We start from the raw sequence: 16,664 nt of genomic DNA, 5'->3' as shown, positions 1-16,664 counted from the left end.
GCTATGACTGTAACACTACATTCTGCGCTCTCTCTATGGACGGTATGCTTTGTCTGTATAGCGCGCAAGAAACAATACTTTTCACTGTATGTTAATACATGTGACAATAATAAATCAAATCAAATATAGGGTGGAATCTTCCAGCCGTTCACACCAGCAGGATTCTCCAATCCCGCTGCAATGAAATGGGATTTGGCTGAATGCCAAGTTCTTTGTCCCCACTTGCAGTGCCACTGAACGGCCAGTGAGATGGCGCTGTAAGTTCCAAGTCAGAGTAGTGTGTGACATGGAGGGGGATTTGCAGGTGTTGCTGTTCCCCTACATCGGCTGCTCTTGCCCTTCTAGGTAGAGGTTGTGGGCTTGGAAGGTGCTGTTGAAGGAGCCTCGGTGAGTTGCTGCAGTGCATCTTGTTTTTGGTACTCACTGCTGCTACTGAGCGTCGGTGGAGGAGGGAGTGAATGTTTAAAGTGGTGGTAGACTGTTGATCAAGTGGGGCTGCTTTGTCCTGGGTGGTGTCAAACTTCTTGAGTGTTGTTGGAGCTGCACTCATCCAGACAAGTGGAGAATATTCCATCACACTTGTGTCTTGTAGATGGTGAACAGACTTTGGGAAGCCAAGAAATGAGTTACATTCCACAGAATTTCCAGCCTCTGACTGCTCTGCTAATCACAGTATTAATTTGGCTGATCTAGTTCACTTTCTGATCATCGGTAACACCCAGGATGCTGAGAGTGGAATAATATCATTGAACGTCAAGGAGATATGGTTAGATTCTTTCTTGTTGGGAATGGTCATTGCTTGCTGCAAATGCCACTGCCACTTATCAGCCCAAACCTGAATGTTGTCCAGGTCTTGCTGTACGTGAGTACAGACAACCTCAGTATCTGAGGAGCCACAAATGAGGCGGCACGGTGGCACAGTGGGTTAGCACTGCTGCCTCACAGCGCCAGGGACCCGGGTTCGATTCCCGGCTTGAGTCACTGTCTGTCTGGAGTTTGCACGTTCTCCCCGTGTCTGCGTGGGTTTCCTCCGGGTGCTCCGGTTTCTCCCCACATTCTGAAAGAATATGCTGGTTGGGTGCATTGACCCGAACAGGTGCCGGAGTGTGGCGACTAGGGGAATTTCATGGTAACTTCATTGCAGTGTTAGTGTATGCCTACTTGTGACTAATAAATAAACTTTACTTTTTTAAATGGTGCCATCATCAACGGACATCCTCATTTCTGACTTCATGAAGGAGGGAAGGTCACTGGTGAAGCAGCTGAAGATTGTTGGACCCAGAACCCGAGGACCTTGTGCTGTGATGTCCTGGAGCTGAGATGATTGACCTCCAGGCATCACAACCACCTTCCTTTGTGTTACATATGATTCCAATCAGTGGAAGAGATCTCCCTCTGATTTCCATTTGCTAGGGTTCCTTGGTGCCTTAGTTGGTCTCATTTCATTGGCTTCATTGGTCAGAACATTGAATACAGGAGTTGGGACGTCTTGTTGAAGTTGTACAAGACATTGGTAAGGCCACACTTGGAATACTGTGTACAGTTCTGGTCACCCTATTATAGATAGGATATTATTAAACTAGAAAGAGTGCAGAAAAGATTTACTAGGTGTGGTGAACCATTGTTGGTTCCCACTAGGTAGTGCTGAGCCATGGTCTGGCCAGTACTATGAGTCTGTATATATGTTACTGTTGGGGTTAGGGTTGGGCTGTTCTACCTGTTAATATAGTTGTTATGGTACACCCCAGTCGGGCTCTGCCTCCTGGGAGAGGTATAAAGGTCACTGCTCTGCCTGGTGACCCTTTAGTCTGGGATCGTGTACTGTATATGGTAGCTCTGTTATTGTTGGCAATAAAAGCCTTTATTTCCCCGAGTACATCCAGCCTCCCATGTGTTATATCGCGCATCACTAGGGTGCTACTGGGACTTGATGGTTTGAGTTATAAGGAAAGGCTGGATAGACTGGGACTGTTTCCCCCTGGAGCGTAGGAGGCTGAGGGGTGATCTTATAGAGGTCTACAAAATAATGAGGGGCACAGATCAGCTAGATAGTCAACATCTCTTCCCAAAGGTAGGGGAGTCTAAAACTAGAGGGCATAGGTTTAAGGTGAGAGGGGAGAGATACAAAAGGGTCCAGAGGGGCAATTTTTTCACACAGAGGGTGGTGAGTGTCTGGAACGAGCTGCCAAAGGTAGTAGTAGAGGCGGGTACAATTTTGTCTTTTAAAAAGCATTTAGACAGTTACATGGGTAAGATGGGTATAGAGGGATATGGGCCAAATGCAGGCAATTGGGACTAGCTTAGGGGTTAAAACAAGGACGGCATGGACAAGTTGGGCCGAAGGGCCTGTTTCCATGCTGTAAACCTCTATGACTGTAGATGTTGGCCTTGATGCCACGGGCCAATCAAACTCACCTGATCCCTTAAAATCAGCTCAGTTGTCCATGTGTGAATTGTGAAACATATTCAATGGGCAGATATTTAAAAGAGAATATAAATCGCTGTTACCAAGGCATATCAGTCCATCGCCAGTGTATCCTCTCCGGCAGTTGCAGTTTCTTTGCCCGGGGAGCGTTATTTTACAGTCTGCATTTAGTGAGCAGCCTCCATTATTCATCTCGCAAGCATTGACAGCTGTAATAAACAGTGTGGGCAAAGGTCAGAAACGTTATCGCAAGCTAAAAGTGACATTAGTCAAATACCCTCAAAATGATTAAGTTCTGTTTGGAAGAGTAAGGATCGTGTAATTTAGATAGCGAAAAACACATTCCGAACTCCAACATTGGCATGTACAAGATGGGCCGAATGGCCTCCTTCTGTGCTATAACTTTTCTATGGTTCTATGGTTCTAATGCACAGTAAGAAGCCTCACAACACCAGGTTGAAGTCCAACAGGTTTATTTGGTAGCACGAGCTTTCGGAGCGCTGCTCCTTCCTCAGGTGAGTGAAGGGTTGGGTTCACAAACAGGGCATACACAGACACAAACTCAATTACAAGATAATGGTTGGAATGCGAGTCTTAACAGGTAATCAGGTCTTTACTGTGCCCAACCCAGTCCAACGCCAGCATCTCCATATCATGGTTCTAATGGCTAAAGGGATTGCTTAATAGAGCCAGGCATTCACTGGCATTTATTCTCAGAGTGTCATTCTATAATGGTTAAGAATACACTAGTTAACTAGATTATACTAGAAAGAAGTCTCACAACACCAGGTTAAAGTCCAACAGGTTTATTTGGAATCGCGAGCTTTCGGAGTGCTGCTCCTTCAGCAGGTAAGTGGAGGTAGGTTCACAAACACAGCATATATATTGGCGAAGACACAATCGCAAGATAATCACAGATTAGAATGTGAAGAATGGTTGGAATATGAGTCTTTACAGGTAATCAAGTCTTTATAGGTACAAACAGTGTGCGTGGAGAGAAGGAAATTGAACAGGTTAAAGAGATGTGAATTGTCTCAAGTCAAGACAGCTAGTAGGATTTTGCAAACCCAGGCAGTATGGTGGCGGTTACAAGTAAACCTGTTGGACTTTAACCTGGTGTTGTGAGACTTCTTACTGTGCCCACCCCAGTCCAATGCCGGCATCTCCATCTCAAGACTATACTAGGGTGGCACAGTGGCACAGTGGTTAGCACTGCTGTCTCACAATGCTAGGAACCCGAGTGCGATTCTGACCTCAGGTGGCTGTCTAAGTGGAATTTGCACATTCTCCCCGTGTCTGCGTGGGTTTCCTCCGGGTGCTCCAGTTTCCTTCCACAGTGCACGCTAGGTAGACTGGCCATGATCAATGCACAGGGTTACGGGGATAGGGTGGGGGAATGGGCTTAGGTAGAGTGTTCTTTCAAAGGGTCTGTGCAAACTCAATGGGTCGAATGGCCTGCTTCTGCACTGTAGGGATTCTGTGGACATTTTTTCTCTGCACTAATGTAAGCAATGGTCTCTTTAAGGCCATAACACTGATGAATAAATTCAGAGATTAATTGCTACCCAGGTTAGATATCAGAACCTATTTCCCTTTTTAGACATTAACAGAATTAACAGACTTGATGTGATATAAATACTAATGCTATAGATAGAGTTACATGGAATTTACAGCAGAGTGTCACTTGGCCAAACTGGTACATGCCAATGTTTATTAGCCTCCTTGCAACCCCCTTAATCTAATTCTGTTTCCATCTATTCCTCCCTTCCTCACGTGTCTAACCCGTTATACATTCTATTCATTCCAACGCCTTCCACGGCAGTGAGTTTCACATCCTAATGCAGCACTTCAAACAAAAAGGAAACCCAGGAAATATAACAAGCAAAATAGGTTGTGTCCGGGGGGGGGGAAAATCCGAAGAGGATCTGTAAGTGAGAGCTCAGAAGTTCAACCTTACCTTCACAAAAGGTGCCATTGCCTTTGAAGCCAGCCACACATTTACAGTACGGGCTGCCAGATGCTTCAGAGATGCAGCTGTGTAAGAGGGTGAAAGGTCAGAGTGTCAACAGCCAATGAACTAGTGAGCCATGAATTTTATTAAGTTCGAAAGCGCTCTATAACCAACAGAAAACGGTGAAAGGGGCACGTACTTGGCACTAGAATGGCAACCCTTATTGCACAGGTCATCCGTGATTCCTGCAAATAAAGATCATAGGCGCATTCCAGATGTTAGTTCTCTGAGCTTTCAGATTCATATCATAAAGAACTCTTAGAAAACTTAATAGAAGTAAGTAATTTAATAAAAGTAAGTTCGGGAAAATCTGAACACTGTTGAACGCAGATATCAGTATTTCCACTTCTGAGTCAACTGATTCTGGATTCTGGAAGTCGGGAAGTAGGCACACGGCCCAGGCTGACTGTACAATACACTGCTGAGAGACAGCTGCATTGTCACAAGTGCCACCTTTCAGGTGAGACATTAAAGACGGGCCTGCCTGATTCCAAAGATAAGGACCTGTAACTATGAGGGTAGTTTTTTTTTATTCATTTGTGGTATCGCTGGCTGGTCAGCATTTATTGCCCATCCCTAGTTGCCCTTGAACTGAGTGGCTTGCTAGGACATTTCAGAGGGCAGCTGAGAGTCAACCACATTGCTGTGGCTCTGGAGTCACATGTAGGCCAGACCAGGTAAGGACGGCAGATTTCCTTCCCTAAAGGGACATTAGTCAACCAGAAGGGTTTTTCCAACAATCGACAGTGGTTTCACGGTCATCAGTAGATTTTTAATTCCAGATATTTTTTATTTATCCCGTGGCGGGATTCGAACCCGGGTCCCCAGAACATTAGCTGAGTTTCTGGATTAATTGTCTAGCGATAATACCACTCGGCCGTCGCCTCCCCTTGCAGAGTTTGGGATTGTTTTCCTCGGAGAAAGGAATGCTGAGAGGTGATTTGATCGAGGTATTCAAGATCCTGAGAGTAAATAGTGAGGAATCGTTCCCACCTCAAGAGATCATCAAGAGTGAGAGGGCACAGATTCAAAATGATGAGCAAAAGAAATGAAAGTGATGTGAGGAAAATATTTTGCACCCAGAGGGTGGTTGAAGTCTGGAGCGAACTCCCTGAAAAGATGGTGGAGATCAAGGTTCGATCAAGATATTCGAAAGGGAATTGGATTCTTTCTGAAAAGCAAGGGGTAAGGGATGAGGTAGAATGCTCTTTCAGAGAGCCAGTGCGGACTCAATGAGCCCAGTGGTTTTCTTGTGCACTGCAGAGCCACAGCGATGTGCTTGACTCTTAACTGCCCTCCGCAATGGCAGTGAGAGCCTTTCCGTTCAAGGGCAATTAGGGAGGGTAACAAATGCTGGCCTTGGCAATGATGCCCGCAACCCCTGAAAGAATAAAGAAAGAATATTCGACATCGGATAGTCCGAAGCTTTTTCCCAGGGTGGAAGAGTCAATTACTAGGGGGCATAGGTTTAAGGTGCGAGGGGCAAGATTTAAAGGAGATGTACGAGGCAAGTTTTTTACACAGAGGGTGGCGGGTGCCTGGAACCCTCTGCCGGGGGAGTTAGTGGAAGCAGCTATAATAGAGAGTTTTAAGGGGCATCTGGACAAATACGTGAATAGGATGGGAATGGAGGGATATGGTCCCCGGAAGGGTAGGGGGTTTTAGTTCAGTCGGGCAGCATGGTCGGTGCAGGCTTGGAGGGCCAAAGGGCCTGTTCCTGTGCTGTAATTTTCTTTGTTCTTTGTTCTATCCTTGTTCTCCTTTGTCTCTCTCTTGGTTTCAATCAGGGAAAAAGGTCTAATCAGATATTCATCCTCTCTGTCTCATGACAGCGCAGTCAATAAAACTGCAAAGGATTTATCTTATTCAGTTAGTATTGATGGGCTTGTTTTCACTTAACACGTTATCAAGGCACCAATCATGGTTTAACAAGTTGTGGAAGCAATGTGGTTTAGAGTGGTACGATTCAGCATGATGTGTCTTGAGATAAGGTGCAATGTTAAATGATGAAATCCATCACAAAAACAGTCAAATGTTTTCCCGTCTTTTTCAAAGTAAAGGGGATATTTTCCACATCTTCCATCTGTTTTCCTACTGAGGTTCCCCCCCGGCAAGGATCACTCGGTTTCCACAAACGAGGACCAGACCACATACCCTTGCTGGGGGTGACTGTGATTAGAGGCCATTGAAGCCCCCTCAGGTGGCGCATGGGGCAGTGCCAACCTGCCAGTGCCCACCTGGCATCCTGCCAGTGCCCACCGGGCACCATAAACTGTGCTATAGGGTGGGGCTTGAGTTGAGGGGGGTGGAAACTGTGGGAGGAGCAATGGCAGATAAAGGGAGACAAGGGGGGAGCTCTGCAGGTGTGAGAGAGAACTCTGCCGGGGGGGGCGATGTGGGGGGTGGGGTGGGGGAGGGAACTCTGCAGGGGGCCGATCAGTGGGGAGGAGGGGGGAGGGAAGTCTGCCGGTGGGGGTGATCGGCAGGTGGGAGTGGGAATGCTGCAGGGGGCGGCCATCGATGGGTGGGGGAGGGAACTCACAGGTGGGCGATCGGCAGGGAAGGGGGGAAGGGAATTCGGCTGCGGGGGGGGGGGACAATCGACAGGTGGGGGAGGAAGCTCTGTCGGGGGGCCCAATCAGTGGGGGCGGGGGTTGGTGATTTTGGTGGGGTGAGTGGCAGGGTGGGGCACCGGCGCAGGCAGCAATCGGCGTGGGGGACGTCCCGATGTGCACGGGGTGGGGTCCCGATGTCTTTGTGTGGTGGAGGGGGGGGGGCGGCAGGTGATTTCCCAGTGCACTGGGAGATGGGGTGCCTGCGCAATGGCGCCCCAAGAGCTCAGCAGCCGGCTTCCCCAGTGAGTTCAGGCTCCAACCCCCGCACCCCTGGCTCTTTTTTTCTGTGCAAAGTGCCATAAGATTGCATCTTCAAACTCACCCAAAACACAAGTCAAAAACTCCCCTGTTTTCCGCCGGTAGCTATAATGAGGAAAATCATCTTTACCCGTGACGCCTCATTATAATGTGCTGTATTATTATCTGGTAGAAGCACAGATGACTGTTTTTTGAGCGGACAACGTAAGGAATTTAAACTTACGAGTATCACAATGGACTCCTTTCCAACCAACCGCGCACTCACAAGTTCCATCCCCATCGATTCTTTCATTGCATTTACCATGAACACACCTACATTCTAGAAAGTAATTAATAATAACGGCTTTGTTAATGCAAAAATAATGAAGAAACATCCTGGGGCACAATGACAAGCATTTTTGTTTTAAAAGCTCCTGTTATATGGACTGCATTGATTATCTGTGCGGGTTGCCCTGAGAATGTAATAGTGGACTTTCTCTGTGAACCCACACTACACTCCTTGTAGCAATTTCATCGAAACATAGAAACTAGAAGCTGGAGTAGGCCATTCGGCCCTTCGAGCCTGTTCCGTCATTCATTTTAATCATGGCTGATCATGAAATTCAATATCCTGATCCCCCCCCTCATTCCCCCCATATCCCTCGATCCCTTTACCCGCAAGAGCTATATCTAATTTCTTCTTGAAATCACACTATATTTTGGCCTCAATTGCTCTCTGTGGCAGTGAATTCCACACAGCACGATGGTTAGTGCTGCTGCCTCACAGCGCCAGGGACCCGGGTTCGATCCTCAGCTTGGGTCACTGGCTGTGTGGAGTTTGCACGTTCTCCCCATGTCTGCGTGGGTTTCCTCTGGGTGCTCCGGTTTCCTCCCACAGTCCAATGATGTGCGGGTTAGGTTGATTGGCCATGCTAAATTGCCCCTTAGTATCAGTGGGACCAGCTAGGGTAAATACATGGGGATATAGGGATTGGGCCTGGGTGGGATTGTGGTCAGTGCAGGCTTGATGGACTGAATGGACTACTTCTGCACTGTAGGATTCTATGATTCTACATTCACTATTTGCCAGATGAGGAAATTTCTCCTCATCTCAGTTCTAAAAGGTTTACCCCTTATCCTCAAATGATGACCCCTAGTTCTGGACTCCCCCACCATCGGGAACATTCTTTCTCAATCTAATCTGTCTAACCCTGTCAGAATTTTATAAGTTTCTATGAGATCCCCTCTCACTCTTCTAAACTCCAATGAATATAATTCTAACCAACTTAATCTCTCCTCATATGACAGACCTGCCAAACCAGGAATCAGCCTGGTAAACCTTCACTGAACTCCCTCTATAGCAAGGACATCCTTCCTCAGATAAGAACACCAAAACTACACACAATACTCCAGGTGTGGCCTCACCAAAGGCCTACACAATGGCAGTAAAGCATCCCTATCCCTCCTCTCACTATGAAGGCCAACACACCATTTGCCTTCTTTACTGCCTGCTGTACCTACTTTCAGCGACTGATGCACGAGGACACCAAGTCTCGCTGAATATCCACCTCTCTCAGTTTACACCCATTGAAATAATAATCTGCCTTCCTATTATTGCTACCGAAGTGGATAACCTCACATTTATCCTCATGACAATGCATCTGCCATGCACAAGCCCACTCACACAGCCTGTCCGAATCATGCTGAAGCACCTCTGCATCCCTCGCATACACGGAGCCTAAGTGACGCGATTAAAATTGAAGATGTGCGAGAGGCAGGAATTGAGGAAATGGCAGGGATTGTGGAGGGCTGGAGGAGGTTGTGGAGAGAGGGTAAGGGGTGAAGTCAACGGAGCGATTGGAAAACAAAGGGCAGGATTTTCCATCCCCATGTTTTGCGGCGACAGAGGTGGCCAGCCATTGGCCAGTGCCAGGATCTTCTGGTCCCATCCCTGTCAACAGGTTTTCCCGTTATTCACACCCACCACTGCCGGGGGACCTGCGGCAGGGGGTTACTGTCGGAGGGACCGGAAGATCCTGCTGGTGGGAACGGCTGGAAAATTTTGGCCAAAGATTAGCATTTCAAAATTGAGGTGTTGCGTAACCGGGAGTAAATGCCGGCCAGCTGTGTGACCACAACAGCTGGATTACTAACTCTTTCACTTATCTCTTCAAAAAATAGGAAGCCGTAGATCCTATTGCTAGGTTTTTAATATATGTAATTGCATTGTGGATAATTTCAAAGGGAAATATCATAGAAACCCTACAGTGCAGAAGGAGGCCATTCGGCCCATCGAGTCTGCACCGACCACAATCCCACCCAGGCCCTACCCCCACATATTTTACCTGCTAATCCCTCTAACCTACGCATCCCAGGACTCTAAGGGGCAATTTTTTTAACCTGGCCAATCAACCTAACCCACACATCTTCGGACTGCGGGAGGAAACCGGAGCACCCGGAGGAAACCGAAGCAAACAATGTGCAAACTCCACACAGACAGTGACCCGAGAATCGAACCCGGGACCCTGGAGCTGTGAAGCAGCAGTGCTAACCACTGTGCCACCGTGCCGCCTGCAGGGAGAAAGGAATATTGCAGCAAGGTATGTAGACAGGATGAGATGGAAAAGGATTTGTTGAGGTTTGTGTGGAGCATGAGCACCAGCATGGATCTGTTGGGCAGAATGGCCTGTTTTGTGTTTTAAATTCTGTGTTATTTCTATAATGTGGTTTTAAAGTTTTTTTTAAGTTTGTTTATCAGTGTCACAAATAGGCTTACATTAACACTGCAATGAAGTTACTGTGAAAATCCCCTAGTCGCCACACTCCGGCGCCTGTTCGGGTACACTGAGGGAGAATTTAGCACGGCCAATGCATCCTAACCAGCATGTCTTTCGGACTGTGGGAGGAAACCGGAGCACCCGGAGGAAACCCACGCAGACACGGGGAGAACGCGCAAACTCCGCACAGTCACCCAAGCTGGGAATTGAACGCGGTTCCCTGGCGCTGTGAGGCAGCAGTGCTAACCACTGTGCCGCCGTGCCATCTATTTAAACAATTGGAGCTGAACCCTCAGGGAGAGCCACTGGTGTTGTGTGAGGATGGTGGAATTACCTCGGTAATGGCCAGAGGCAATCATTGTCTCTAAGTGGGGACAATCAGCTAAGATAAGGGCGGGGTCACAGAACGCACCTTGATCGCAGTGGATTCCGTATCCTCCAGCAACGCAGGTCTCACACGCTGTCCCTGCAAATCCTTCTTCACATTCGCAAGTCCCTGTGCCATTAATGCCATCTTGACAAATGCCATTTCCAAGGCACCAGTTTGTAGCTTCTCCTGGGCATGCTTGGCATTGGTTACCAAAGTAGCCAGTACAGCATTCCCGAGTCTGTAAAAAAAACCCCACCAAACACTGAAATAGCAACGGTATCATTACTGAACACTGGCACGTTTTAAATTCGAGTTTCTCATCTTCACGCGTCTTGGCCCCTTGCAATATACACCCGAGAGAGGAAGAATCATAGAATCCCTACAGTGCAAAAGGAGGCCATTTGGCCCATCGCATATGCACCAACAACAATCCCACCCAGGCTCTATCCTTGTAACCTTACGTAATCCCCCTGACATTAAGAGGCAATCCCACCCAGACCTGTTCCCGTAACCCCAAGTATTTACCCACTAATCCCCCTAATCTAGACATCTTGGGACACTAAGGGGCAATTTAGTATGGCCAATCCACCTAATCTGCACATTTATGGACTGTGGGAGGAAACCCACGCAGACACGGGGAGAAAGTGCAGACTCCACACAGACAGTGACCCGAGGCCGGAATTGAACCCGGGTCCCTGGCGCTGTGAGGCAGCAGTGCTAACCACCGTGCCACCGTGCCATCCATTTGAAAAAAAGGTTTAAAAGAAAGGTTCAAGATTATGACCTGTAAGACCAACAATGGAGGAATAACTATGATGTACTGGCAAGTAGAGGATGTCCTGTGGCGCAGTGGGCTAGTGCACCTACCTCTGAGCCAGAAGCTCTGGGTTCAAATCCCACCCCAGTACCTGATGGCCAAGGAAGGTGCCTTCATAACACAGCCAAACAGGTTGAGTATTGGCCTCAAATCCCTCCAACACACGCCAATGGCAGGCGATGTGAGCGGGAGAGAGTTCTGGTCAGCCAAGTGATGGAAAGAACTTTGGTGCCTCTACCATCACTGGATTGATTCCAGAGATGAGGGGTTTGTCGTATGAAGAGAGATTGAACAGTTTAGGCCGATACTCTCTGGAATTCAGAAGAATGAGGGGAGATCAAATTGAGGTATACAAGATGAGTATCAAGTATAAAAGTTGGAGTGTTATGGTAAGGTTATATAAGGCATTGGTGAGGCCGAATTTGGAGTATTGTGTACAGTTTTGGTCACCTAGTTACAGGAAGGATGTAAGTAAGATTGAAAGAGTGCAGAGAAGGTTCACAAGGATGTTGCCGGGACTTGAGAAGCTGAGTTACAGAGAGAGATTGAATAGGTTGGGACTTTATTCCCTGGAGCGTAGAAGATTGAGGGGAGATTTGATAGAGGTGTATAAGATTTTGATGGGTATAGATAGAGTGAATGCAAGCAGGCTTTTTCCGCTGAGGCTAGGGGAGAAAAAAACAGAGGGCATGGGTTAAGGGTGAAAGGAGAAAAGTTTAAAGGGAATATTAGGGGGGGCTTCTTCACACAGAGAGTGGCGGGAGTGTGGAATGAGCTGCCGGATAAAGTGGTAAATGCGGGGTCACTTTTAACATTTAAGAAAAACTTGGACGGGTTCATGGATGAGAGGGGTGTGGAGGGATATGGTCCAAGTGCAGGTCAGTGGGACTAGGCATAAAATGGTTCGGCACAGACAAGAAGGGCCAAAAGGCCTGTTTCTGAGCTGTAATTTTCTATGGTTCTATGGTTCTATGATAAAAGATAAGGATAAAATAGACGCGGAGCGATGCTTCCTCCTGTGGGACATCCTAGGATGAGAGGTCTATCCTTGAGACATTAAGGGGCAATTTAGCATGGCCAATCCACCTAACCTGCACATCTTTGGACTGTGGGAGGAAACCGGAGCACCCAGAGGAAACCCACTTAGGATAAGGGGCAGCAAATTTAAAACAGAGTTGAGGAAAAACTACTTCTCGCAAAGGGATGTGAATCTGTGGAATTCGTGACCCCAAAGCCCGGTGGATGCTGGGACAGTGAGTAAATTTAAGGAGGAGTTAGACAGATTTTTAATTGGTAATGGGTTGAAGGGTTATGGGGAGAAGGCAGGAAAATGAGGATGAGGAGCATATCAGCCATGATCGAATGGCGGAGCGGACTCAATGGGCCGAATGGTCCAATTTTGCTCCTTAATCTTATGAACTTACGCGACCCCCGAGCATTGGGTAGGCACATGGAGCACACCAGGATGATAGGGAGTGGGATAGCTTGATCTTGGTTTCAGATAAAGCTCGGCACAACATCGTGGGCCGAAGGGCCTGTTCTGTGCTGTACTGTTCTATGTTCTAACTTATGAATTATCAGTGTCCATAGCTCCAGACTACAACATGCATGTCAAAGTGCATGTTGCCACAGCAACTAGGACTCCCTGAGTGATCTACAACACAACCATTGGTAGACAGAGAGGCAACTGTTTTCAGACAATCAGTACTGTCAAGGCTTGGGTTTATCTTCCCCTCACCTCAAAGAGTTCAAGTGGAAACCCTGCTCGCTGTCCTATCCCTACGTGATCCATGGCCCAGTTTCCTGGGATGGTGATTGTTCCTAGGAACCCAATAGAGACATTCCTATTCTGGTGGTGATGAGCATTGCTGTAGTGTGACCGAGGTCATGTTCAGAATGCAGGAGAGTCCTGAAAACTCCAACATATTGTGGCAAGGTCTCCAATAGGTGAATGCCGGGGTTAAAATGGAGGAAGAGAAAACCTCAATTGGACTCTTTCACTCCAGCTTTCAGTAGTTTTACTTGGTGGAGGGGTGGGGGAGGTGGGGGGGGGGTGGATGTGGGGGAGAGGGAAAGTTGCATATGATCTTTGAGGTCATTGTTGCCACCAGAATTAGAAGGACATTTGCCCTCTGGCCGAACCTTGGTGTCACACTGATTTGTTCTGATTGAATGGCAGAATAGATTTGAGGGGCCGAATGGCTTTCTCTTGTTCTTACGCGGCATGGTAGCACAGTGGTTAGCACTGCTGCCTCACAGCTCCAGGGACCTGGGTTCGATTCCCAGCTTTGGGTCACTGTCTGTGTGGAGTCTGCACGTTCTCCTCGTGTCTGCGTGGGTTTCCTCCCTGTACTCCAGCTTCCCCCCACAGTCCAAAGATGTGCAGATTAGATGGATCAGCCATGCTAAATTGCCCCTTGGTGTCCTAAAATGTGTAGGTCAGATGGATTAGCCATGGCAAATGTGTGGGGTTATGGAGACTGGGTGGGAAGAGGGTCTGGGTAAGATTCTCTGTCGGTGAGTCGGTGCAGACTCGATGGGCTGAATGGCCTGTTCTGCACAGTAGCGATTCTATGTTGCTATTGACACAGCCAGAATCAGCAAACTTTGGGGAACTAGATTTTGCCAAACGAATGTTGTAAAACTTGGGTTTTGTTCATTAGGAAATGCACAGTTGGCACAGTGGCACAGTGGTGAGCACTGCTGCCTCACAGCTCCAGGAACCCAGGTTCGATTCCTGGCTTGGGTCACTGCCTGTGCGGAGTCTGCATGTGTCTGCGTGGGTTTCCTCCAGGTGCTCTGGTTCCTCCCACAATCCAAAAGATGTGCTGGTTAGGTGGATTGACCATGTTAAATTCTCCCTCAATGTACCCAAACAGGAACCGGAGTGTGGCAAGTAGAGGATTTTTCACAGTAACTTCATTGCAGTGTTAATGTAAGCCTACTTGTGACAATAATAAATAAACTTTAAAAGTTTAACCTTAAAAAACATTGTCACAAAATACATTCCTGATTTGGTGTGGACTTTACTCACAATGATAGTTTTCACACAGTTTGTCAGGCAACCCAGGTGCATTAACCTCTTCCCCAGCAGGTACCGCACATAGATACAGTTCTTCTTTTTCCCCACCTGTGTTAAGCAAAGAATGCATTTAGAATGAAAACAAAACAGGGTTAGACACAGTAATTGTGGAATATTGTTCGTGAGATTCCAAGTTCCAACACTTACCACGGGGATGAATCCAGGCGGACATTCAGGTTTGTACTGGCAGTTCATACACTTGCCCTTCAAATAAAAAAACACGAATAATTCTCTTTAGAAATAACTTCATCAATGTGGGAAAAGTACACTCTGTGGGCAGTTCATACAATCCATAGAACCCCTATAGTGCAGTCCCTCCTATAGTGCAGAAGGAGGCCGTTCGGCCCATTGAGTCCACACCGACCACAATCCCCGTAACCCCACACATCCATCCCGCCAATCCCCCTGACACTAGGGTCAATTTAACATGGCCAATCGACCTAACCCGCACATCTTTGGAATGTAGGAGGAAACCGGAGCATCCGGAGGAAACCCATGCAAACACGGGGAGAAGGTGCAGGCTCTACATCGACAGTGACCCGAGGCCGGAATTGAACCCGGGTCCCTGGCGCTGTGAGGCAGCAGTGCTAACCCACTGTGCCACTATGCCAATCGAATCGGCCTCTTTGAGTCAAAACTCTAATTGTTAGCACTTTGTGTAACCGTCCTAGTCCACCTTCCTCAGACATACAATTTCAGGTGATTTATCATGTGGCATCATAGCGTAAACTGCTATCTGGCTGTTTCAACAATAGCAGCAACAACTTCTATTTATATAGCACCTTTAACATAACAAATAATCCCAAGATGTTTCACGGGAGCATTATGAGACAAGATGTTACATTGAGCAATGGGGCAAATTTTACCGTCCTGCCTGCCACGGGAATCGGAGCGGGCAAGAGGCATGGACCATAGGAAGATCCATTGACTTCGGGTGGGATTTTCCAGTTTTGGGGTGAGCGAGTCTGGAAAATCCCACCCAATTAGTGTTTTAAAGGTTATAAGGCAGACATAAAGTCATAGGTCATAATGTTCTTGGACGTAGATTGTGTTAGGAAATAGAGATAGTTTTAGATAAGTTATATTTGTGGGTTTTTGGAATAAGATATGGTTTTAAGTCTAAGCTTAATTTATATTTCTGTGGTTGTGTATTTAGAAGACTTCAGTTTTAGTTTCACTTTAAAAAGGTTGCCTGTGAATCCAGGGGTTTGTTCAGATGCCTGCATTTTAATGAAGTTTACAAATCTAAAGCAAACACAGGGTATTAAAAAAAACTGGGCTGTTGCCTAGCAACAGAGAGCCCACAGGGGAACAGAGAGCAGTTTCATTTCATTTGGAACAAGGTGACCCAGGAGGAAACACCAGTCCACAGAAACTACTGGAACAGACAGGGATATGAAGGAAGACAGAGCAGGGCCCAAACTAAAGATAAGAAAGGATCTGAAACCAGGGGAGGGACAAGAAGACAAAGGGACAAAGAACAGGAATCTGGAAAATGTCCTGTTAAGTAAAGTTAAGAGTGAGGAGCAGAGGCTCCAACTTAAAATATAAGGTTGCAAGGTGTAGATCTGGGATAATGTGGGCTTGCAATAACCTGGTGTTGTGAGACTTCTTACTGGGCTTGCAATAAGCCAGAGACCCAAAGGTTGGTGACTCCTTACTACGGGCCTGTGAAACAATGATATTATGTTGGCATGAGTGGGTGTCTGAGGGATTGCATGGAAGATGAAGCTTGAATACACAGGGCTCTGGAACACCAGAAGGAGAGATTGAAACCCTGGAGGTGGATCCTTGGTGAGTGCATCAGAGAGAAAGCGATAGAATTCCATAGCATGCTCTTTATAAACCCTCACGTGAAAGACAGAATTCTAGTGAGACCACTTGGGTCACGGTGTGACAAGTGTCTGGGTTAATTGATGAGAAATCCATAGAAGTTGTTTGGGTGGCATCTGGTTTCAGAATGTGGTGTATCTGACCACATTTTGCCTATTGGTTTCCATGGACTCTGTACTTACTGTGAACATTAGAGTATAAAACAGATTTTGTAACTTGTGTTCCCCTATAAATCTCTAAATAGCTGTAAAGTTATAGTGGAGGCGAAGAGCCATGTAAAATAATTAATCTTTCCTTGTTTAATAAATGTTTTATTCTTTGGTTAAAAATTCATCAGTTGATTCCTGTGACTCTGTTCAATGCCACCCTCCACATATATAAACAAAAAATAAAAGCTAAGTTCTATCAAGCTGGGTTCCAACCACCCAGGGACCTGACTACTTGTCTAGGAGTAACATTAGGTGGGATCAGAGCAAAAGGACCAGCAAGATGTTATC

At 47.0% G+C, this 16,664-nt stretch overlaps 1 protein-coding gene across 2 annotated transcripts in view; it reads right to left on the bottom strand.

The window, feature by feature from the left end:
• Positions 1-16,664, bottom strand: part of stab2 (stabilin 2) — a 169,324-nt gene that overhangs the window by 74,031 nt on the left and 78,629 nt on the right. The window contains exons 36-42 of one of the 2 annotated variants that reach the window (XM_078219673.1): positions 14,482-14,538; positions 14,287-14,382; positions 10,478-10,673; positions 7,533-7,628; positions 4,576-4,621; positions 4,383-4,459; positions 2,509-2,634 (exon numbers count right to left, since the gene is read on the bottom strand). In XM_078219673.1, the coding sequence (XP_078075799.1) occupies positions 2,509-2,634; positions 4,383-4,459; positions 4,576-4,621; positions 7,533-7,628; positions 10,478-10,673; positions 14,287-14,382; positions 14,482-14,538 (694 nt within the window). The remainder of the gene's footprint in view (positions 1-2,508; positions 2,635-4,382; positions 4,460-4,575; positions 4,622-7,532; positions 7,629-10,477; positions 10,674-14,286; positions 14,383-14,481; positions 14,539-16,664) is intronic. The other variant, XM_078219674.1, reaches the window with a different exon arrangement.

The sequence above is a fragment of the Mustelus asterias genome, chromosome 9 (assembly GCF_964213995.1).
Source record: "Mustelus asterias chromosome 9, sMusAst1.hap1.1, whole genome shotgun sequence".
NCBI lineage: Eukaryota > Metazoa > Chordata > Chondrichthyes > Carcharhiniformes > Triakidae > Mustelus > Mustelus asterias.
Note: the sequence above shows the minus strand (reverse complement) of the source record. Positions and strands in the feature narration are given on the sequence as shown.